This window comes from Carettochelys insculpta, chromosome 2 (assembly GCF_033958435.1).
Source record: "Carettochelys insculpta isolate YL-2023 chromosome 2, ASM3395843v1, whole genome shotgun sequence".
Taxonomy (NCBI): Eukaryota; Metazoa; Chordata; order Testudines; family Carettochelyidae; genus Carettochelys; species Carettochelys insculpta.
The window spans coordinates 265,475,978-265,499,248 of record NC_134138.1 but is presented as its reverse complement, the minus strand read 5'-3'; the positions used below and the strand labels follow the sequence as shown (position 1 = coordinate 265,499,248).

General features: G+C 45.4%; 1 protein-coding gene across 7 annotated transcripts in view; it reads left to right on the top strand.

Annotated features, from left to right (window-relative positions):
* Positions 1–20,182: 20,182 nt before the first annotated feature.
* Positions 20,183–23,271, top strand: part of ACTR3B (actin related protein 3B) — a 73,040-nt gene continuing 69,951 nt past the window's right edge. For 3 of the 7 annotated variants that reach the window (XM_074986300.1, XM_074986301.1, XM_074986312.1), the window contains exon 1: positions 20,183–20,443. In XM_074986300.1, coding sequence (XP_074842401.1) covers positions 20,304–20,443 — 140 coding nt within the window. In that variant the 5' untranslated portion in view covers positions 20,183–20,303. The remainder of the gene's footprint in view (positions 20,444–23,271) is intronic. The other 4 variants (XM_074986311.1, XM_074986304.1, XM_074986306.1 and 1 more) reach the window with 3 other exon arrangements.

The following is a 23,271-nucleotide window of genomic DNA, read 5'->3' as shown; positions in this document are numbered from 1 at the left end:
CCACCCCCTCCCCCTGGGGGACCCTAGAGGTTCTGCTGCCCCCAGCCCCAGGGATGGGGCATGGCACTGTTGTGCTGTGGGGGGCAGGGGCTGATGCACTCCTGTGAGGGACATGCCACTGCTGTCCCTGGGGCCATGGTCATCTGGGCATGTGGAGGGCCTTGGCCATATCTATTACCCCCGCCCCTCAACCCCGGGGGTGTGCACCAGGGGGGGTACATACCTGATGGTCCACTCCCACGGTCGGGGGACACCTGGGGGGCAGACGCCCGGCTGGAACTCCTGGATGGGAGGATGATGTGCAGGCCAGCGTCACTGGAGGAGTCGTCCCTCTCCTCCTCCTCCTCCTCCGGTGCCCCAGGGGTGGGCTCCGGGGGGGCCCCCGGGGTGCGGGGCTTGCCTCTGGGGCGGACTCCGCCTCCGGGGCCTGCTGGGGCTCCTCGGCCGAGGTATCAAGAGTGGCCAGAGGGGAGGAGGTGTGCCGGGGGCCCAGGATGTCCCTGAGCTCCCTGTAAAAGGGGCAAGTGACAGGGGCAGCCCCAGATTGGCCGGCCGCATCCCGGGCCCGGGCGTAACCCTGCCGCAGCTCCTTCACTTTACTCCAGACATGATCCAGAGTGCGGGCAGGGTGACCCCGGGCGGCCAGGCCCTCGGCCAGCCGAGCTAACGCATCTGCATTCCGCCTCTTGCTCCCCATTACCTGGAGCACCTCCTCCTCGCTCCAGAGCCCCAGCAGGTCCCGAAGCTCGGCCTCCGTCCAGGAGGGGCCCCGCTGCCGCTTCCCCACCTGGCTGCTGGGCTGTGAGCCCTGGCTCCCCTTGGGGGGGGGTCCCCTGGGGGTGCTGGGGGGGCTGCCGGGTGGCCATCGCGTTGGGTGGGGGTGTGGGTGGCTGCGAAGGAGCGTGCAGGCTAGCCGCGTGTCACTGCTGCTGCCTGCACGCTCTCTCAGCTTCCTGCACAGGAAGGGAGGGGGCGGGGAGCTTTAAGGGGCCACTCCACGTGGCCACCATTGAGCTCAGGGGCTGGAGAGAGCATCTCTCAACCCCTCAGCTGATGGCCGCCATGGAGGACCCCGCAATTTCGATGTTGCGGGACGTGCAACGACTACACGTTCCCTACTTCGACGTTGAACGTCGAAGTAGGGCGCTATACTCATCCTCTCATGGGGTTAGCGGCTTCGACGTCTCGCCGCCTAACGTCGATGTTAACTTCGAAATAGCGCCCAACACATGTAGCCGTGACAGGCGCTATTTCGAAGTTGGTGCCGCTACTTCGAAGTAACGTGCACGTGTAGACGCGGCTCCTATAAGTTTACAGTGTATACTACTTATCTGCATACATTTTTGTTTGTTTCTTAATATTTAATATTGTTTTTCTTTAGTGTTATGCATTGTTAGGTATACCTCTCTGTTATCGAGAATATTTGAATATCTGGTGACCTCCTGGTTCTGGGGCTGCCAGATATGAAAGAATTTACTGTAAACTGAAAGCAACCAGTGAAAAGTGCTATTGCACCCCCCCACAGTCTTTCACCAGGGCAACAATGACCTTAAGCTGAAGACAATGAATCAGGATCAGAGTCAGGAGTCTGGGATGAGGAAAAGTTACAGGCAAGATCTAAGGTGAAAACCCAATGGAGATCTGTATTCCTCTGCAAGCTCCCAGAAATGCCTTCATGCTTGGCATGGGAAGTGCCATCCAACCAGGGAATCATGAATGGCTATTGCTTATGCCCTTTAGCATGGGACTTCCTGCAGGGCTTAGTTTCTCAGCATGTCTGATAGTGACAGTAATGCAAGTACCCAACCTTAACACAAATATAGTTATTGCCCAAATCACAGAATCATAGAATCATAGAATTCTAGGGCTGGAAGGGACCTCAGGAGGCCAGCTAGTCCAGCCTGCTGCCTAAAGTAGGATCAACCCCAACTTAATCATCCCAGCCATGATTATGTCAGGGTAGAACTTAAAAACCTCTAGGGATGGAGATTCCATTACCTCTCTTGGCAATGCATTCCAATACTTCATCACTGTCCTGGTGAAATAGTTTTTCCTAATCTGCAACCTACACCACTCCCTCTGTAGCTTCAGACCATTGCTCCTTGTTCTGCCATCCATCACTACTGAGGACAGCCTCCCTCCATCCTCTTTAGAGCCCCCTTTCAGGAAGTTGAAGGCTGCTATCAAATCACCCCTCAGTCTTTTCTCCTGCAAACTAAATAAATCCAAATCTCTCAGCTTCTTCTCATAGGTTATGTGCTCCAGCCCCTTGGTCATTTTTGTTGCCCTCCACTGATCCCTCTCCAATACGTCCACCTCCTTTCTATACTGGGGGGCCCAGAACTGGATGCAATACTCCAGATGTGGCCTCACCAGTGCTGAGTAGAGAGGAAGAATAACTTTTCTAGATCTGCTAAAAATGCTCCTCCTAATGCACCCCAATATACCATTAGCCTTCTTGGCTACAAGGGTACGCTATTGACTCAGATCCAGCCTCTCATCCACTGTAATCCCCATATCCTTTTTTGCTGCACTGCTACTTAGCCAGTCAGTCTCCACCCTGTAACAGTGCTTTGATTCTTCTGTCCCAAGTGCAGGACTCTGCACTTCTACTTGTTGAGCCTCATCAAATTTATTTTGGCCCAATCCTCCAATTTGCCTAGGTCACTTTGGACCCTATCCCTACCCTCCAATGTATCTATTTGACCCCCCCTAGCTTAGTGTCATCTGCAAATTTGCTGAGGGTGCAATCCATCCCCTCATCCAGGTCATTAATAAAGATGTTGAACAATACTGGCCCTAGAACCAGAACCAGAACCAGAACCAGAACCAGAACCAGAACCGGCCCTAGAACCTTGGGGCACTCCACATGAAACCAACCACCAATCAGACACTGAGCCATTAACCACTACCTGTTGGGCCTGTCCATCAAGCCAGCTTTCTATCCATCTTACAGTCCATGTATCCAATCCATACTGCCTTAACTTATGGGCAAGAACATTGTGGGACACTGTATCAAAAGCTATGCTAAGGTCAAGTTATATCACATCCATTGACTTCCTCTCTTCACAGATCCAGTTACCTCATCACAGAAGCTAATCCGATTGGTCAGGCCCGACTTGCCCTTGGTGAATCCATGTTGACTACTCTTGATCACTTTCCCCTCTTCCAAATGCTTCAAAATGGATTCCTTGAGGATCCCCTCCATGATTTTTCTGGGGACTGAGGTAAGGCTGACCAGTCTATAGTTCCCTGGATTGTCCTTCTTTCCTTTTTTTAAACACTACATTTGCATTTTTCCAGTCATCTGAGACCTCTCCCAGTCTCCAAGAGTTTTCAAAGATAGTAGCCAAAGGCTTTACAATGACATCTACCAATTCCCTCAGTACCCTTGGACACATTAAATCGGTTCCATGGATTTGTGTGTATCCAGCTTTTCCAAATAGCTCATAACCCATTCTTTCCCCACCAAGGGCTGCCCACCTCCTTCCCATACTGCATTGCCTAGCGGTCTAGTTGGGAAGCTGACCTTGTCCACAAAGACTGAGGCAAAAAAAAAAAAACTTGAGTACTTCAGCCTTTCTCACACCATCTGTCACCAGGTTACCTCCCTAATCCAGTAACGGCCCCACACCCCCCAATAATCCTCTTATTGTTAACATGACTGAAGAAAACAAATTTGTTGCCCTTCACATTCCTTGCTAGCTACAATTCCAATTGTGGTTTCACTTTCCTGATTATCCCTGCGCATGCTCTGGCAATATATTTGTACTCCTCCTTAGCCATCTGCCCAAGTTTCCATTTCTTATACACATCCTTTTTGAGTTTAAGCTGACTAAGGATTTCCCTGTTAAGCCAAGCTGGTTGCCTACCATGTTTGCATGTCTTACTATGCAGAAGGATGATTTGTTCCTGTGCCTTCAGTAAGACTTCTTTAAAATACTTCCAGTTCTCTTGAACTCTTTCTCCCCTTCATCTTCGTTTACCAAGGGATCCGGCTCATCAGTTGTCTCAGGGAGTCGAAGTCTGCTCTTTTGAAATCAAGGGTCTATATGTTACTGCTCACCCTTCTTCCTTTTGTCCAGATCCTGAAATCTACAGTCTCATGGTCGCCGCAGCCCAGGTTTCCACCCACTTCTATTTCTTCTACTAGTTCTTCCCTGTTTGTGAGCAGCTGGTCAAATTGTGTGCAGCCCCTGGTCAGTTCCTTCAGCACTTGTACCAAGAAGTTATCCCCAACATTCTCCCAACACTTTCTGTATTGTCTGTGTGCTGCTGTATTGGTCTCCCAACAAATGTTCGGATGATTAAAGTCTCCCATGAGAACCAGGGCCTGTGATTTGGAAGCTTCACTTAGCTGCTGAAGAAATCCTCATCTACCTGATCTGGCAGTCTATAGCAGATACCAACTACAACATCACCTCTATTGATTCCACTTCTAAGCTTAATCCAAAGACACTCAACTGGCTTTTCTCCCTCCATATTCTGGAGCTCTGAGCAATCATACTGCTCTCTCACATAAATCACAACTCCTCTTCCTTTCCTCTCCTCCTGTCCTTTCTGAACAGTGCATAACCTTCCATGACAGTGCTCCAGATATGTGAGTCATCCCACCAAGTCTCCATCATTCCAATCACTTCATACTTTGACAGTGCCAGGGCCTCTAATTCTTCCTGTTTGTTTCCCAGGCTTCTTGCATTTGTGTACAAACACCTTACATCAGGGTTTCCCAAACTTTATATAGTTGGAACCCATTTTTTTTTCAGTATCCTTTTTGCGGCCCAAAAATATAAACACATAGAATGAAAAATAAGTAAATGTTCACTGTTCATTATTTATTCACAATAAATATAGTACCTAATTATATAAATCTTGATATAAAATACTTAAGTGCCTAACTTATTGTTATTACCTTAATTACAATTTGACCAGTAGAATTTTAACAGTTGTAAAGTTTTTTTAAGGACCGGTATTTTTTTCCAAGTACCAGTAATGGGTCGCAAACCACACCTTGGGAAATGCTGCCTTAGATAATAAGCTGATTGGCCTACTTACTCCTTTTGAACAAGTGGTTCTCCTTTGTTGTACCTTCTTCCTTCCCCACTTACCTCAGGGCTTGTGTCACCATCCCCCGATGAACTTAGTTTAAAGCCCCCTCACTAGGTTTGCAAGCCTGCCCGCAAAGATACTCTTTCCTTTCTTCATTAGGTGGATACCATCACTTCCTAGCAATCTTCCTTCACGAAACAGAGTCCCACGGTCGAAGAAACCAAATCCCTTTCTCTTACACCACCTGCGCAACCATGCATTTACTTCCATGATTCGATGATCTCTACATGGACCCCTTCCTTCAACAGAGAGGATGGATGAGAACACCACAAATGTTTAATTATCCTCCTAAATTGCTGGCCTCTGAACTTCAGCAGTCATCATCACTAGCTCTTCATCCAGTTCAACACTCTGAAGTTTTCCAAAGTTCTCCATTGACTCTTCATTCACTGACCTCGGTGATCTTAACTCTACTTGTACAGTACATCTCTGCCAACTCTTTGTTCCCTCAGAATGAAATCTTGGGCCCTGTGACATAAATAGCAGAACTCTCATTGATTTCAGTGGAGCCAAGGTTTCAACCTCAATCTTTGCCTCTTTGCTTTAGTTTCATTTGCATTCCTCCACATTTCTCAAGCAGTACCCAGAGGGATAATATGCTGCATGAGTGCAGGAGGCTAGTCCCTTTTCCATTTCTCTCTCTTTTTTACAAAATAGAACCTTCCTTCAGTAAAGTAGGGCTAGACAGCAAAATATAGTGTCCAGAGACCTTGCACGCTAGCAGTTCTATTTATAGAGGTAGGAAATTAAGCTGCTTCTACTAGGCATGTGAGTAGCCTCAGGGTGCCCCTGGAACCATCAGTACTGCCTATGGAACAGAATCAGCAGCACTTGTGTAGCAGTGACTACTGAAAAAGATGCCAAAGCAATAGCTTTTCTGCAGGGAGAGCAGATGCTATGGGCATGCATCTCTTCCTTTATACACTTGTCTTCTGTAGAATTTCCTGCCCACTCAATGGGGATTTTACAGGTTTGGAAAACAAAATGAGCATCTTGTATGATGAGTTTCTAGGCTTCTCCCTGCACATGTTTAAGACAATCATTGTGCTACATCATGGCATGAGAAGAAAATCTTTAAAGCTGAATGGCAGCCCCATGCAAAATGAGTTTGCTGATGTCTGCGCTTTCCTTATTGAAGATTATCTGCCATCCAGAGCTAGTTTAATCCAATAGAACAAAATTAGTTAGTATGGGTCCTGAGGTTAGAATGGACCCTGGGGAAAGAAAAGCCAGCACAACTCCCTGAGTGCTCTAGAGACATCAGAATTTACTCTTCAGTGCAAAAAAAATTCTTATCTTAAAATAAATCTTAATTTTAAATCAAAAATTCATCATTGAAGAATTATCACAGTTGTGTTCCAAATTTTACATTTGCCTATAAATTCCTTGAACAAAGATATAGCCTAAGTGTTTAACAGCAAGAAACAAATGCATTAAGCAAGCGAAAACATAGTAAGAATCTAATAATATGGCACAAACATCTGTCAAAGGCTCAGTCTGTAAAAGACATCAAACATCAGAAGCTGGGTGATAGCAAAGTTAGAAACTGGAATCCTTGTCCTTTATTTGAATCTGGAATCCTTAGAAACTTCCTTATCCCAGACTTCCTGTCTTCAGTGTTCATTCTGCCAGTGTGTTTGTTCCAACAGAAGTTTTGTCACTTAATGTTCACATGGTGGAAATGTGTGGTTGATATTTATTTGGCACTGGTCTGGGCTTGAAATCTGCTTGATGAAGATTCTCCATTCATATTGTTGAATTAAACTCTTTTCATAAAGTCAGTTGTTTTTTCTAATTAACCTGTAGATTATTAAATACATTGACTAAACGTGGCAAATTGAAGGCTCCAAATTAATTAGGCAGCAGAACTACCCTGAGAGAGATAACAGAATAGTTTAATTTCCTCTAGGTGTGTAATCTACCCATCTATCAGAAAACACTAGGTTTGTCAAGTAAATCCTATCTCAGAGCTGTAGGTAAGATGCAGTGAGAATTAATAAAAAAGGAAGCCTTCAGGCAGAGACTGAATCCACCTTGGCAGAAAGAACCGGGAACTAATAACTCATGTTCTCTGCAGCATCTTTGGACGCACCTGTTCTGCTTCCAATCTCATGTGGCAATTCTCTCCCCCAGTATTCCAGAAATTCTGTTGATCATTGATGTGATCTGTCAATGGGTTTCAGTAGATCTGCCCCAAACAGGATCTTTCTTGACACTTTTCACCTGTGGGGAGAGCTGCATTTTCCCATTCACCCCAGACTGAATTACACTGGTGCAACCTCAGAGACTTTAGCAATAGTATGATGAGTTCTCTGTATGAAATGGAAAATATCAACTGAGAAGAAAATTTAGTCCACTGATCAATACCACTTCTAGTGAAAAGGATCTGAGGCTTTGACTGAGTTCTGTCATTTGCTATGTGACAGTTTCATACTTGGACAATTGACACTTTTCTATTTCATTGGTAATAATATTCTTAATACTGCAGGTCATGGAGTTACACCAGAGGTAATCAGGCATATGTGCCAATTCATGCTTTGATAACATTTCCTATTCCTTAGGCTGGTTTTCACCATTTTGCATTGCTGAATTCGAATGATCATGCCAGGATTTCTCCTTTATCACTCTCCTTTAGATCAGTTCTTCTCCACTGCAGGGTGGAACAAATAGGTGTTTCTTGCCAAACTAATATGGATTAATACTGACTTTGCGTAAATAACATATGGGTATGCTGGGGTATGATTTTTGTTACTAATACACAAGTTGTCTTTGTTTGGGACATAATCGGGAATAATAGACTTAGTTTAGGGTTCTTTTGTAAATCTCTCAGCAGCCAAGAGTAAGTGAATGCTGTATCCAAAATGCTTAATAGCCAGAGATGGCTGTCTGTCAAATTTCATTTTGGATACTATGGGCCTGATCCAAATCCCTCTGAAGCCATTGGTTGGCCTGTAACCTTTCACAGCTGTTTGGATACTCATTAAAGGCCTGATCCTGCCCCCATTAAAGTCAATGGCACAAGAGCATGCTTTAACCAAAAGCATTTCTGAAAGTGTCCCTCAGTCCTCAGCTATTCAGTGAAGAGAAAATGATCTTCCTAAAGTCCACCTGTTGTGCCTCCTCCCTGCACTAGAATGTATGCTACAGAGTCTCAGATTATACTGCTTATACAGAGCTCCTCAAACTTCACTGCACTGTGATTCCCTTCTGGTGACCAAAATTACTACACGATCCCAGAGCCAGGGGACTGACACTTCAGCTCACTCAAGCCATACTGCCCCAGATCAGGGGGGGCAAAACCAGAGCCCCACTGCTCCAGATGGCAGGGGGTGGGGCAAAGGTGAAACTAAAGGGTTTCAGCCCCAGGCAGGGACCTGGAACCTGAGTCCTGCTTTCCAGGGCTAAAGCTCTGACTTTGACTTCAGCCCTGGGCATCGGGGCTCAGGCTTCAGCAAGTCTAAGACAGGCTGAGTGACTCCATTCAAAGAGAGGGGCATGACCCACTCTGGGTCCTGACGGACAGTGTGCGAATAGCTGCCATTATAAAAAGCACGGGCATATTCTCATGTTTCTCAACAAACATCACATATGCCATCACGTGCCACAATGCCCAGATGCTTTGTATATTGGACAGACTTCAAACTCTCTCAGAAAAGAGTTAATGGGCACAAAACAGACATCAAAACATCCCTGATCCACAAACCAGTTAGTCTGCATTTTAATGGAGTGGGCCATTCTGTTAACGACTTAAGAGTTTGTCTTATTGAAGAAGAATTTTCAGTCTGCTTTAGAAAGAGAAGCTGCTGAACTCTCTTTCAAATTCAAATTTGACACATTAACACACGGTTTGAACCAGGATGCAAATTTTCTGGGACATTATAGGGGCTCTTTGGTATACTTGGCTTAATCTAATTCTTTACTCCCCCTACCCCCGCCCTTCTGCTGTCTGATTTGCTCACCTTGATAATTTTTTTCTGATTTGTCAACTTTGATTACTGTTTTTGGTTCTCTGTGCCTTAAATATTGAGTCTGTTCTGGTCTGGCTATGGTCTGAAGAAGTGGTCTGTCCCACGAAAGCTCACCTAATAAATTATTTTGTTAGTCTTTAAAGTGCTACTTGACTGCTTTTTTGTTTTGATAGTGTATAGACTAGCACGGCTCCCTCTCTGTTACTATTCAACTTTTGTAAATGTAACAAAAATGCTTTTCATCTAGCCTGTCCTTCACAAGCAATTGGCACAAGCTCTCCGGCGGAGTTACACTTAACTGTTCCACTGCAGGGTAATCAGAGATGCATCTGTGGGGCTGAGGATATGATTGGGTGTAGTAGAACAGAATTTGCCCCAATTGTCCTTTGAAAAGACTGAGAAATGCAGTCAAATAATACTAAGAAATAATGCCGAATGTTCATTTCTAACCACTGAATAAAACCAAGAATATATGATTAATCCAGGCCGTTTGCTCCCTTAAAGGGAAGAAAACTGACTAGGGAATCCCCATTTTTACCTTTTTTACACAAATTTAGCATTAAAGTTTCTGGTTATTGTAATCCCCATAGATCTCCTGTCAGAATAAAATATACATCTATTTCTTTTCTTTTTGATCTTAGCATTTGTAAGTAATAAAAAATTGATTGCCAAAGGAATTCTGGGAATATACTCATCTTAAATTGAGTACTAAACTATTTGCAAATGTACTTAGGCAGCAGCCCAAAAGATACATCAAAAGACTGTCAATTGGATATTGTGAAGTGAAGTGTCACCACATGTTAGAATTAAGAGGTATGAAATATAATAGAAGGATAATAGCTGTCAGATCTACTACCAGTGAAAATAGGAAAGCGTCTGTTTCTATGCTAGGATATTAACTTTTATTCAAACTAGGCCACACTTTCGACCTAGTGATAACACTCTGGATGGCTTTGAGGGAACCTGTTGCTTTATTCTTCATTAATCAGCAGTGTTGTCTGCCAGCTGGGGACCAAAGATTACAGTGAATTTAACCAACTAACCAAATCTCTCATCCAGTAGCTGGATTTGTTCTTTGGATCAAATTTGGACTTGGCATAAGACCGTGCAACCTCTGTTCTCACAGCCAAAGATCAAATTACTTTTCTTCTGGGCCACAAGGAGCAGTTAGGTGAGCCAAAGGGAGTTTTATTATAGCTTAGCCCGTAGGAACTCTGTTAGGTTTGTCTCATCTAGAAATGTATGGGGCTGCTTCTGGGCCCAGATGGGCTGTGCTTTTGCTGCAGGCACGCCCAGCCTTGGACATTGTGCCTTCAGGGCCTGGTGTTACAATTAACTATAGCATTCACTGCCCACCTGTCAGACCCTGCTGTCAGGGTGCCACTGTGGGCCCCAACCACTGGCTAGGCTCTGCTGGGCTGGCTCTGTGTGCAGGACCAGAAGTGCAGAACAAAGTTGCTCTACCACACCTTTGCAGGGCTCGGCTGGCGGGGGGAGTGGGGGTGTAACTAAACAATCCCTGGCATAAATTACAGCAGATCCAGGAGTCCTGTAATTTATGGTTACCTATAATAGCCCTCTTGTGGCAGTTATAGGAGCTGTGAATTGCTGGAATACAGCATGTTCTGGCCACGCTCCTCCCCAGCATACTTATGCCAGCTCCAATACACCAGCTAGGTAGAGCTGGTTGCAATTTTTGTTTTTACAAAATATATATACCCTCCTTTGTGCTTCAACTGTAGAGGTGTTAACTGCCCACTTTACCTTGAATTGTCTTTTATCATGTTAACTCCTTTAAGCTAAAACAATCTGGTCCACACTGCGTTTAGCTGCAGCACTCCGTGCACCTGAAGAAGAATTCTGTGTACGTGCAAAACAGAAACTGGGGCAACAAAATATATTATTTATCTCATGCTTCTTATTTCTGTAATATCCTGGGACCAACATGGCTACAACAATACTGCATACAACTGAAGTCATTGGACGTTTTGCTTAATTTAAGGGCTACAGAATTTAGCTCTGAGTAATTTAGCTCCTACAAAAATAGGAGTGATTTCAGAAAATCTGCAAAGGAGTTTGGGGTTTTAAATATAGCACAACTCTCAAGCTTTAGAATCTCGACAATTTTTCTTATAATTATTTATTGACAGTAGTGGATATAAAGTGATAAATGCTTTCTAGACAGAAAGAAAGGTTGGTCCCTGCTCTGAGGACCTCATACTCTGAAGACAAACCAACAAGGGGACAGAGGAACACAACCAGGGCAGCTTGATTTCATTGTCAGTAGTGCAGCATATGTTTTTAAGAAGGACTTAAAACTAGATGAAATAGTAACAATTCTGAATCAGTAAACATTGAGAGTTGCTTCACGGTACATTTTTGTTGATTATTTATCTGAATCTTTGGCATTTTCCTCTTTCACTCTCTCTTGGAGTAACGTAGGAGAGCTGCAGGATTTCACATTGCAAAATCTAAGTCATTGAGCCAACAATTGTATCTAAGCCACTGATTTCAAGAATTCACTCGTAGGTGTATCCACCTTGGCCTTTGCACAGATTGATGTGCCCCTTGCTGTGACAACCCCTCCATTATCTGATGACACATCTCTCTTCTTTATACACTGAGGTTTGCATGCTGCACTCTGCATGTGGGTGTTCTTCAAGGTAGGTGGGTGCCACATGCTCCCCTCTTCATAAACAGTTCTTTTACTTAATTTCTGTAATTGGATGCACTTTCCCAATGGCCTGTTAATGGCATCACTGGCTTGGCTCAAAAAGCCTTCACTGGGTGATTATTATCACAGTGCCTTCACAGTAACAACCACATGGTGACCGCATTACAAAAAATAGATGTCTTTAATTTTTTCCCCCCCTAGGTTACCCAATCCCCTCCAGATAAACAAACTATAGGTGACTCGAGCCCAGCCTGTGTTGAGAAGATTGCTAACATTTTCCAGTTGTGAGTTTATAATCTTTTCTTTTTTTTTCCTAGGATGAAAGTAATGACAACGTATATTCTAAATAGATCTGAGGTGTTCTCAGGTTCTGTGATTGTGCTGTAGGCTGTGTCAAATCTATTCTGTCACATGCCCACCTGCAATATTGTTTTAAGCAAGAACCTGTCTAATGCTGTAACATGAAATCACACACACATGCAAAGACCCACAGGGAAATATATTGTTGTAAAAGGCCAGCAGAGTTTCCCTGAAACCCCTGTCCTGTTAGCAGATGATGGGCTTGCTGGAAAATGTTCAGTGTAGTGCTTGCTCATGGTGACAGGAGGTTACCACCTGTGATGAAGTAGGGCATTTTCTTAGCATTTTGTGTGAAATCCGTGTGTGTCAGTTTCCCCTCTGTGGAGTGTTTTTAATGAGGTGGTGGGAGAAGGTGTTGTTGCAGAGGATCGTGGCTGACTTTGCCTAGCATTCTGGATCCTGGACAACAGCCCGCAGATTGGGTACCCTAACAACCTGTGAGCAGAGGCCCAAGCCGTATTGGAAGCCAGTCTGTTTTGGCCAATGGGAAGACAAAGGTCTGAGAGGAGAGGAACCTGGAGACCTGACCAGCTGGTTACAACCAGTCGGTGAACAAAGGATGAAAGAGAGAGGGCCCAGGTGACCTCTTTTCCTGGGACCAAAGATAGAAGAATGGCTTCTGGGAAGGTGATGTAGGGTGTTCAAGTGAAAGAAGGGGGCTGTTGGATTGGGGACTAAGGGGGCACCTGGACTGAGCCTGGGACTGACTCAGATGGGCAAAGCTGAGACTTTCGAGGCGTGAGAGTCCTGAGAACTCTCCTGCCCTGTGTTCAGAAGTTCAGTAAACCGTTCTCCTTTATGCTGGCTGAGAGTCACTGCAGTCTAGAGACAAGGGTTGCATTGCTGCCTCTGGATGTGCAGGCCCTGGGGATCCAGAGTGAGTTGACTCTCTGAGGCAGTCCATGGTGAGAGATAGGTATCCAGAAGGCTCACAGGTCTGGTCCCAGGAGGCTATGGGCCAGAGGGCCTAATCATGGAGAACATGTAACTTTCAGACTGTTACAGTGAAGGGAGTTTCTCCTCAGGAACTGTAGCTGCTGAGAAAGAATGGAGCCTGTGAGTTTGTGACACCCACTGATACTAAACAGAAGGGAATGAGAGAAGATATAAGGGTCTGGGGTTAGCAGCTGTCAGAGAGGAAACCTAGGAGAAGTCAAGCCAGGAGAGAAGATTTGACAATGGTGGCAACTGCTAGGGAGGGACACAAGGGGGGCACCAGACAGATGACTGCTCCCACGATTCCTCCCCACACACCCCCTAGCTCATGGGAGGGCCGCCCCTAGGAGGGTGCAGGGCCTGGAACAACCCTGCCTACACTTCAATTCACAGCCCTTCACTGCTTCCCCCAAGTCCCCTCCCCTGACTGATGCATTCTGGGGCACTAGCAGGGTCCTGGTGCTGGCAGCACAGTCTGCCACGTCTCCCCTGTGCTCACCTAGCCTGCTCCACTCCATTGGCTCCCAGCCACATTGCTTCATTTTATGCTGCTGCCAGTGAGTGCAGGAGGTGGTTCCACTTCTGCCAAGCCCCGTCCCCTGAGCGACACAGTTGGGAACCAGTGGAATGGGCTGGGGCTAGATCATTCTGCTTCCTACTACTCCTGGTGAGTGCAGTGCGGACCTGATCCCTGCTGCTGGCACAAGACCTTCCTGGGTCACTTGTGGGGCCCCTGAAAGCCTGGGGCCTGGGACGTGTGCCTCCAACCCCATCCATGGCTACTGTCTCCTTGTCCCTCCCTCATCACAGCATTGGGGGATGTGTGACCCTTTGAGCACAATTTAGCAGCAAGAAGTTAATTTTGTGGCAAATTTTGTAGATGTGGAATCGCTATGCACACTATGTCCCGAGTCTATGGTACAAAACTGCCTGCTCCATTCTTTTATTTCAGTAAAGCACCAATGTCAGAAGCATTTGAAATGTGAATTATGTAGTTCTTACAACTTTTCTGCATTAGCCTGGAGCTCAGCTAAGAGATGGAAAGGTGAACATGGAATGCATATTCATAGCTGTTCCTGGACTGGCCCAGGTTACCTGAGGAATTGCCTCTCACATGCCTATGAACGTTGATGACAGCTACACTCAGCTAGAACAAAGAAAGTATATGGGAGGTTCCTCTGAAGGGGAGCAACTGTCCTCAGAATTTACTGATGGGAGCCTTAAAACATTTTCAAATGGCATGGGTGCCCTTTAAGTACAGAGGTGTGCGATGGCACATCTTCCATGGGAAACTGCACGTCCATGCAAATATGCATGGCCAGTACATACAGAGCATGGGTTGCTCATGATCTCTGTGTCATGCTCCGGCACCGTTTGAGACGATGGAGCACTTGCTGGTGGATTGTATCTTAACTTGGCAGGTGCGGGGACTTATGGTTATATGATGACAGTTGCTGGAGATGGTCAGATAGGACTATTTACAGCTTACCTGTTCCCAGGTGAACAGGGGAGAGACACAGAGAACCAGCAGCACCAGCTGCAGCCCGGATGCCTTCAGCAGGAGCCACTGTCTGGTACATGAGTCTCATGGGATACACTGTATCCAGTCAATGACACAGTGTTATACCATCTTTGGCAGACCCACTGCCGGGAGCATCTTCAACAGCGACTGCCAGTTTCCCACTGTAATAGCTAACCAGGTTTCTGTGACTGTTGGGTGGCTGGCTGTGGCAGAAAACCATGCATCATCAACTAAGTGGCAGTGTGTGTGGCCTGGTTTCTGGGACCAAGACTGACCTTGATCAGTAATGAGGAGGGGATTTTGTGTCTTTTTTTTGCAGTGGAATTTATTTTTCCGACTTTGTATTGCTCTGCACCATATTGCTTTCTCTTTGATCCCATCTTTTAATAAACACACAAAAAGTATCATTTACAAAAATAACAAGAAGTCCTGTAGCACCTGATAGACTAACACATATTTCGGAGCATAAAGCTAATGCTCCAAAATATCTGTTAGTCTATCAGGTGCCACAGGACTTCTTGTTGTTTTTGAAGATACAGACTAACACAGCTACCCCTCTGATAATTTGCACGAATGAGAGTCATGAGTGCAAAGGCCAGAGCTTTCTCAGCAGATGGTTCTGAACTACGGAACTAACTCCAACATCACATTAGGCTGACTTCAGTATTCATGGGCTGTGTCTACACTATGGTAATCTTTCCAAAGATGATCTTCTGGAAGATCTTCTTTCGAAAGAGCACGTCCACACACAAAAAAGCAGATCAAAAGAGCAATGTGCTCTTTTGAAAGAGAGCGTCCACACAGCCTCTGCTCCGTCAAAAGGATGGGCCAGAGATCAAAAGATCCAGCACCACGAGGACTGCTCTTTTGAACAAAGGGCCCCGGAGCATCTACACATGCTTTTTTCTGAAAGAACCTTTCGGAAAAGGTGCTCTTCCTCATTTGGGAGAGGAAGAAGGCCTCCAGAAGAAGCACCCCGTTCTTTTGAAAGGAATTTCAAAGAGCGCATTTTGTGTGCGGGTGCTCCGCTTGCTCTTTCACAAGAGTGCCTGATCTTCTGACCTCACTTGCTAGCATAGACGTGGCCATGGTGTTCAGGGGCAACGCACAAAGAGGGGCAGATCTTCAGCTGGCATGGGTTGAAGTCAGTAGGTCTCTGATAATTTATAACATCTGAGGCTCAATCCCAAAATTCACTTAATTGACTTTGCTTTCCCATACTGAACCAAAAGCAAAGAAATAAACTCTGTTTAGGAGGAGGGAAGGAGAGCAACTTAAGATATAAGCTATATGTTACCACATTTAAAAAAGTTGTAAGGCATTCGGCTTCCATGGTGACAAGTGAGATATAAATAGAACATAGATTAGCTAGAACCAGTCAAACTCATTGCTGGATTCTACACGAACCATAACCACTCAGGAAAGAGAACTAAGAAGTCATTGTGGACAGCTCAAGGAAAACTTTAGCTAAATGTGCAAGCAGTGTGCATGAAACCAAGCAAAAATGGTAGTATGTATAGAGTTCTACAGATATTATAATGCTGCTGTATACAGAGGTGCTGTCTTTCTGAGCTGCCAGGGGCTGCTTGAATCCAGCTCTGCCCCAGACCTGGCCCTCACTCCAATTCTTACCTCAAACTCCACCCACACTCTACCCCCAACCTTTGAGAGTGCTCTGCGTTCACTTCTTCCCCCAGCGATTCCTCCACCCTGATGAATAGCTGGTCCACAGTGGGCAGGAGGCCTGGGGGAGAAGAGGAGGAGCTGATTATCAGGGCTTGACGGTGGGCCAGAGATGCTGGGATGATGGGGAAGAGTGGATGGACGCAGGCATGCCAGAGGGTGCTGAGAACCCACTATTTCATTTTCCAACCTTGGAGCAACTACAGAGTCAGGGGTAATGTTTGCAAATAGTGATGACCTAAAATACAGGGTTCAGTTTTAGTTACCTCTAGCCAGGAAAGCTGGAACAATTTTTAGAGTGGGGAACACAGGTGCTATCTTTTATTTTTCCGTAGGAGTGCTTCACCCCTGCTCTGCCCCAAGGCTGTGACTCCACTCCACCCCTTCCCCAAGGGCCCTGTCCTTGCTTCACCAATTCCTGCTCCCAATCTGCCCTCCTCTCTGAGGCCTAGCCCTCCTTCCACCTCTTTCTGCCCATGTTCCACACCCCCAGGCCCCCATTTACCATTTGCTACTCTCTGCCCTCTCCCACACTCCTTCCTGAGCCTCCAAATACCTGATAGGCAGCACCATTGAACAGCTGTGGCTGGTGGGCACTGAGCACTCACTATTTTTTTCTGTGGTGTTCCAGCCTTGATATCTCTGGTGTACCACTGAAACAAACTGAAAACCCCATACATAATGGAAACCACTTCAAGCCAGGCAGTGCCACACCACCCCAGCATTGTTCATTCTAGCACCTAACCCAATGCTTCAGAAAAGTCGGTGTTTTTTTTGTGCCAGTACCTGCCAATAATGAGTACCAACACTTTGGCAGCCCCAGCCTTGGGATTGGCTATGGGAGGGGGACAGGGAGCCGGCCGAGTACAGGCTCCCCATTTTTTTCCAAAAAAAAAAAAAAAAAAAAAAGCACTGAGAGAAGTTATGGAAAAAATAGAAGGGATCCAGACACACGCAATGAACAGTATTAGAGGCATTGAAAGGTGTCCGTGAGGAGAGACTGAAAGTTCTTGGGAACAGGCACTATCATTTCAGTAAGTATTTGCCAGTTTTTAGAACATTGGGGCCCACAATTCCTGATGAGACAAATTACTAGTCACAACAGCGTTATGTAAAATTATGAAAGACAGGTAAAAATTAGCCAGGTGCTTCTATTTACCCTGTCCCCTAACACAAGGCAATCCAGTGCAACCGAAAGGCAAACATATTTAAAACTGATAAAGGAAGTGCTTATTTTGCACGGCTACACAATAGATCTTTAGTCTGTAGAATTCACTACCCAAAGACACTGAATCCAAGAGCTCAGTAAAATTGAAACAGTTTGTTACTTTCTAAAGCAGTGTATTCAACATTTGTAATAGGATAAAAATAGGCATAAGTGATCCAAGTTATAAGTGAATCACAAGTTATACAATTAAGCAAAAACTTCCCCTATTGGCTGGTTATTCCATAATGGCCTATTAAAAAGACTTGTGGATCTTCTTCTGAACGTCCAAGTGCTGCCCATTGTCTGAGAGAGGACTTGGACTACATTGCAGATTGGTCTGCATTTGTATGAAGAGGATTAATATGTAGATGTATAGATCAAAATAAAGAAAATCCCCAACAAGTCTATCTGTTCTCTGCATTACATTTTCTACTGGCATTGCTGTCTTGCTGCTTTGTACCTATACCGTCTTGCTGCTTTACCAATCAGCAGCTCTTAGCAAGGATCAGTTTTCCCAGAAATTGCATTTTCACTGATTGGATAATACTCTGATCTCTAACTGCTAAAGTGTAACACCACACCTTTGACAGCCCTTCCTAAGAACTCTATGATGGCAGCTGAACAATATCTGCCATTATGGCTGTGTCTACACTAGTTCCCAACTTTGAAGGGAGCATGGTAAGTAGGGTGTTGGGAGATTATTCATGAAGTGCTGTGGTGCATATGCAGCACTTCATTAAGCTAATTCTCCCCCTCGGCAACTTTGAAGTGTTAAGTGTTCGAAGTGTCGGCATGCGTGTAGCTGTGGCTAACCTGCTGGTACTTCGAAGTGCCCTGGCTACTTCCAAGTCCCTTTACGCCTCAAAATTTTGAGGCGTAAGGGGACTTTGAAGTAGCCCAGGCACTTCCAAGTTTGCCACTTTGAAGTTGCCGCAGGGGAGAATTAGCTTAATGGAGTGCTGCATATGCGCCGCAGCACTTCATTAATAATCTCCCAACACCCTACTTATCATGCTCCCTTCAAAGTTGGGAGATAATGTAGACACAGCCTATGTCTCCAAACTAACCACAGATTTTGACTGGTCAGGAATATAATTTTGTCTTTTGTGTATTGACTTCTTGAATTTTTGCCTGTTAATTTGTTTGCTACCAAGAAAACTAATCTGTACCAGCTGCAGCTGCAACTGAATCTCTGTGAATAGGGCAAAAATAGGGTGCTTTACTTGTTAGATCATTGAAAATGAAGGGTATGATCTAAATGACTTGGAAGTAATTCACAGAGCATGGAGCACAAGGAGCACTAAGCTAGTGGGAGAAGCAGATATACTGGAGGGTAGCAATAGGGGCTGTGAGGGATTTAAGCCTGGAGGCAGGGGCAAGTTTGGGGCTGTGAGGGGTTTAAGTCTGGGTGCAGGGGGTGCAAATCAAGATTTATAAAAAAAATTTTCCCAGGGAAGAACCGCCCCCCATTTTGAATTATCTTGGGTCACAAAGTCTTACTGATTGTCAAAATGGGTCACTAACTTGAAAAGGCTGAGAACTCCTTATGGCTTTAAATCTGTGTATCTGTTTATATTCCCAGGGACTCTACATGCTCTTGGTCAGAAGAAAAGCAGTGGTATCTCCCAATTGCCACCCATTTGGGGCACCATAAGGAGACATAATTTATAGTAAATTGTCCAGACCAGAGATATTTCCTCTCCAGTCTTTCATAATAACTTTAATAATTAACAATATTGATATTTAAATTGTTGTCACTAGGTTAATACCTCATTGAGGTGAATGAAGCAGTTCATATCTCTCAGAGTTCATATCTTCAGCTGGTTTACACAGTCACAGATCAATGACAGTTTTTTCAGGATTTCTGTTCATTCATCAATGAAAAACATTAAAAAAAGACCATTGAGATTCTGCAGAAAAGGATAATATCTATGTGGGTGCCCATATGGGTGCATGATTGCTGTTCTGAGCCCTAAATCATATATTGCACAACTGTGTGAGAAAGACATTATAGTCCAGGAAGCAGGACAAATCCCTCTTTCCATATTATTTGTTCTTTAATGAAAGTCTTGGACTCCTTTCAAAAGAGGATGGGTGATGCCTATCAGGCATTGATTTAGTACTCCTGGATATATCGGATTCTTAGGTTGCTAGAACAGCCCTTCTAGAACTAAATATAGTTGGCTTCTATCATGTCATGATGAGTGAACGTATCTTCCAACATTAGTAAGAAAAATGGCATGAACAAGCATAGCAGGTACATACTCTCAGGCCAGATCTACACTTGGTAATTGGGTCACTATAACTAGGTCACCTGCAGTGTGACATATTCATGTCCCTGAGCCATGCTGTTAAGCCAACCTAACCCCCAGTATTGACAGTACTAAGATGACAGGAGAATTCTTCCATCAATGTAGCCACTATCTCTCATGGAAGTGGATTATCTATGCCAGTGTGTATCTATGCCAGTGTGAGAACCATTCCCATCAGTGTAGGTGGGGTCTTTGCTAACGTGTTACAGTGGCACAGAACTGTAGTTGCTTGTGTGCAGAACATACCCTCTGTCTGTGTTAAGTGATTGAACAAGCCAGGTGATGAGCCAGTGTAACAGTATACCTCCCCAGGTCCCTTCCAGTTCTAGGAGATGTGTATCTCCAATGATAGGGGGAAGGGATAGCTCTCATGGTTTGCACATTGCCCTGCTAAATCCAGGGTTGTGAGCTCAGTCCTTGAGAGGCCATTTAGGAATTGGGGCAAATAAGTGCCAGGGATGGTGCTTGGTCCTGCTACAAGATCAGGGGACTGGACTAGATGACCTCCCAAGGTCCCTTCCAGCTCTAGGAGATGTGTACCTCCAATTATAAAAAGAAGACCAGGACATCAAGAAGGAACACCCGAAGGAGGACCTCACCCCTGAGGTGTAGCATCCAGAGAGTGATTTTGTCTGTCCCAACCGTGGTAGTCTGCCTGCCTTATCAGGACTGGTGAGTATAACATGTGCTTAGCATGTATTCTGCTTTCTTGGCAACTGTAAATAGAGAATAAGAATATTACTGTGTAAGGCTTTTTTTCAGTGGCACAGATTCCGCATACCTGCAAGGAATTACACCCCAAGCCCCCTAGGAATTGGGTAAGGGTGGGAGTTTAAATTAACAGGGTTGCACCTTGAGCCCTACGGATTGAGTAAAGGTGTGTATGTCACTGTGTGTGGAAGGGATGAAAAATCTGTGCAGGTAACACCTGAAAATATGGAATTCCTACAGTTTGGAGAGCAAATTGTTGTATTTTTAAAGTACAAATCCTTACTCTCTTTATATGTAAGACTCTGCAAAAGGAGTTGGAGGTGGAAGAGAAAGTGACAAAAAACCAAACCTTTCAGGAAAGAAAGTGCATCTTGAGATTAAGCAGTGGGAGTAGGAGTTAGAAGAACACGGGTTCCCAGCACTACCAGAGATGTAGCATGATCCTGGATAAATCATGCATATAAACCATCTCCCCATTTGTGAGGTGGTAGCTAATAGCTCTTCTAGTTGACAGTGGTGTTGAAGCTTAATTTGTTGTGTTTGTTTGAAGCATGCTGAGATTGTGACTCACGGCCTTCCTGCTTAGGCCACTTCGGTGTGGGAAAAATGAATGAAAACGGACAGCGTCTTCTTGAATTTTGCACGTACCACAATCTGTGCATCACAAACACATTTTTCCAAACCAAGCCACAGCACAGTGTCATGGAGACGCCCACACTCGAAACACTGGCATCAACTACACGTGGTCATCACTACACGTGATAACCTCAAAAACGTCCTTCTGACATGCAGCTATCATAGTGCTGACTGCGATACAGATCACTCGCTAGTTTGCTCCAAACTCAAAGTGAGACCCAAGAAGCTGTACCACTCTAAACCAACTGGAAGGTCCCACATTGAAGCCAGAAAGACAGCAAACTTAGAGATCGCCGAAAAGTTCAGAGAGACCATCGAGGAGAATCTGCGCAGCAGCCCTGCGGGTGCCGATGTAACATCCAGATGGCAGCATCTGAGGGATACAATTTACAACACGGCCTTGTCGGTGTTTGGAAGAAGAGCTAGAAACACAAATGACTGGTTCAAAGATAACTCTGATGAGATGATTCCAGCCATCGAAAAGAAGCGTGCTACACTCCTGGAGTACAAACGCTCACCGAGCCAGAGTACCCTGCAAGTACTCAGAGCAGCCAGAAAAACAGTACAGCAGACAGCCAGGTGCTGTGCCAACAACTACTGGCTCGAGCTATGCAGCAGCATCCAGACCAGTGCTGACTCTGGTAATCTCGGGGGACTGTACGAGGGCATCAAGAAGGCATTAGGACCCTCCCAGAACCAGATGGCACCTCTGAAATCCAAATCTGGTGAAGTCATCACTGACAAAGCCAAACAGATGGAGTGCTGGGTCGAGCACTACTCCGAGCTGTACTCATGCAAGAACACTGTGGTTGATACAGCCCTCGATGCCTTCGAGCTCCTACCAGTAATGGATGAACTGGATCAGGAACCAACTGTGGACGAACTGAAGAAAGTCACTGACAGAATTGCAGTAGGAAAAGCCCCAGGCCAGGATGGTATACCACCAGAGGTAATCAAGTGTGCCACAGACACTCTCCTGCAACCCCTACATGAGCTACTGTGCCTGTGCTGGAGAGAGAGAGAGGTTCCACAGGATATGCGCGACGCTAACATTGTAACCTTGTATAAGAACAAAGGAGACAGAAGCGTCTGCAACAATTACCGTTGAATCTCCCTCCTAAGCATCACTGGTAAACTGTTCGCTCGCGTCATCCTTGGCAGACTCCAGAAGATTGCTGAGAGGGTGTATCCCAAATCACAGTGCGGATTCCGTTCAGAGAGATCTACCATTGACATGGTCTTCTCTCTGAGGCAGCTGCAGGAGAAATGCAGGGAGCAGAGGAAGCCACTCTATATTGCCTTCATCAACCTGACCAAGGCCTTCAACTTGGTCAGCAGGGATGGACTGTTCAAACTGCTCCACAAGATAGGCTGTCCGCCACGGTTACTCAAGATGATCCAGTATTTCCATGAAGACATGAGAGGAACCATCCAAAATGACGGCACATTATCGGATGTATTCAGCATCAGGAGTGGCGTCAAACAAGGATGCGTCCTTGCTCCGACATTGTTCGGGATCTTCTTCGCACTCCTCTGAAGCACGCCTTTGGATCTTCAACAGAGGGCATCTTTTTGCACACAAGATCTGATGGGAAACTGTTTAACCTTGCAAGGCTGAAAGCTAAATCTAAGGTGCGGGAAGTCCTCATCAGAGATATGCTGTTCGCAGATGACACTGCTGTAGTGTCACACATAGAAGACCAGCTTCAGAAACTGCTGGGTTGGTTCTCCAAAGCATGCAAGGACTTCGGGCTTTCCATCAGCCTAAAGAAGACAAACGTACTTGGATGGCCTGAGCAGTACCACACTGTACCGAAAACCTACTGATCGCTATACTTATCTACACCCTTCTAGTTTCCATCCTGCACACGTGACTAGATCCATTGTTTATAGTCAAGCTCTTAGGTACAATCGCATTTGCTCTGATCCAACTGACAGAGACCAAAAACTGCAAGAACTTTACCAAATATTCATAAACCTGAATTACCCACCAGGAGAAGTAAAAAGCAAATTGACAGGGCCAGACGAATACCCAGAGACCAGCTACTCCAAGATCGGCCCAAAACAGCCAAGAACAGAACACCACTGGGCATCCCCTACAGCCCCCATCTAAGACCACTGCAACGAATTATTAAAGACCTACAACCAATTCT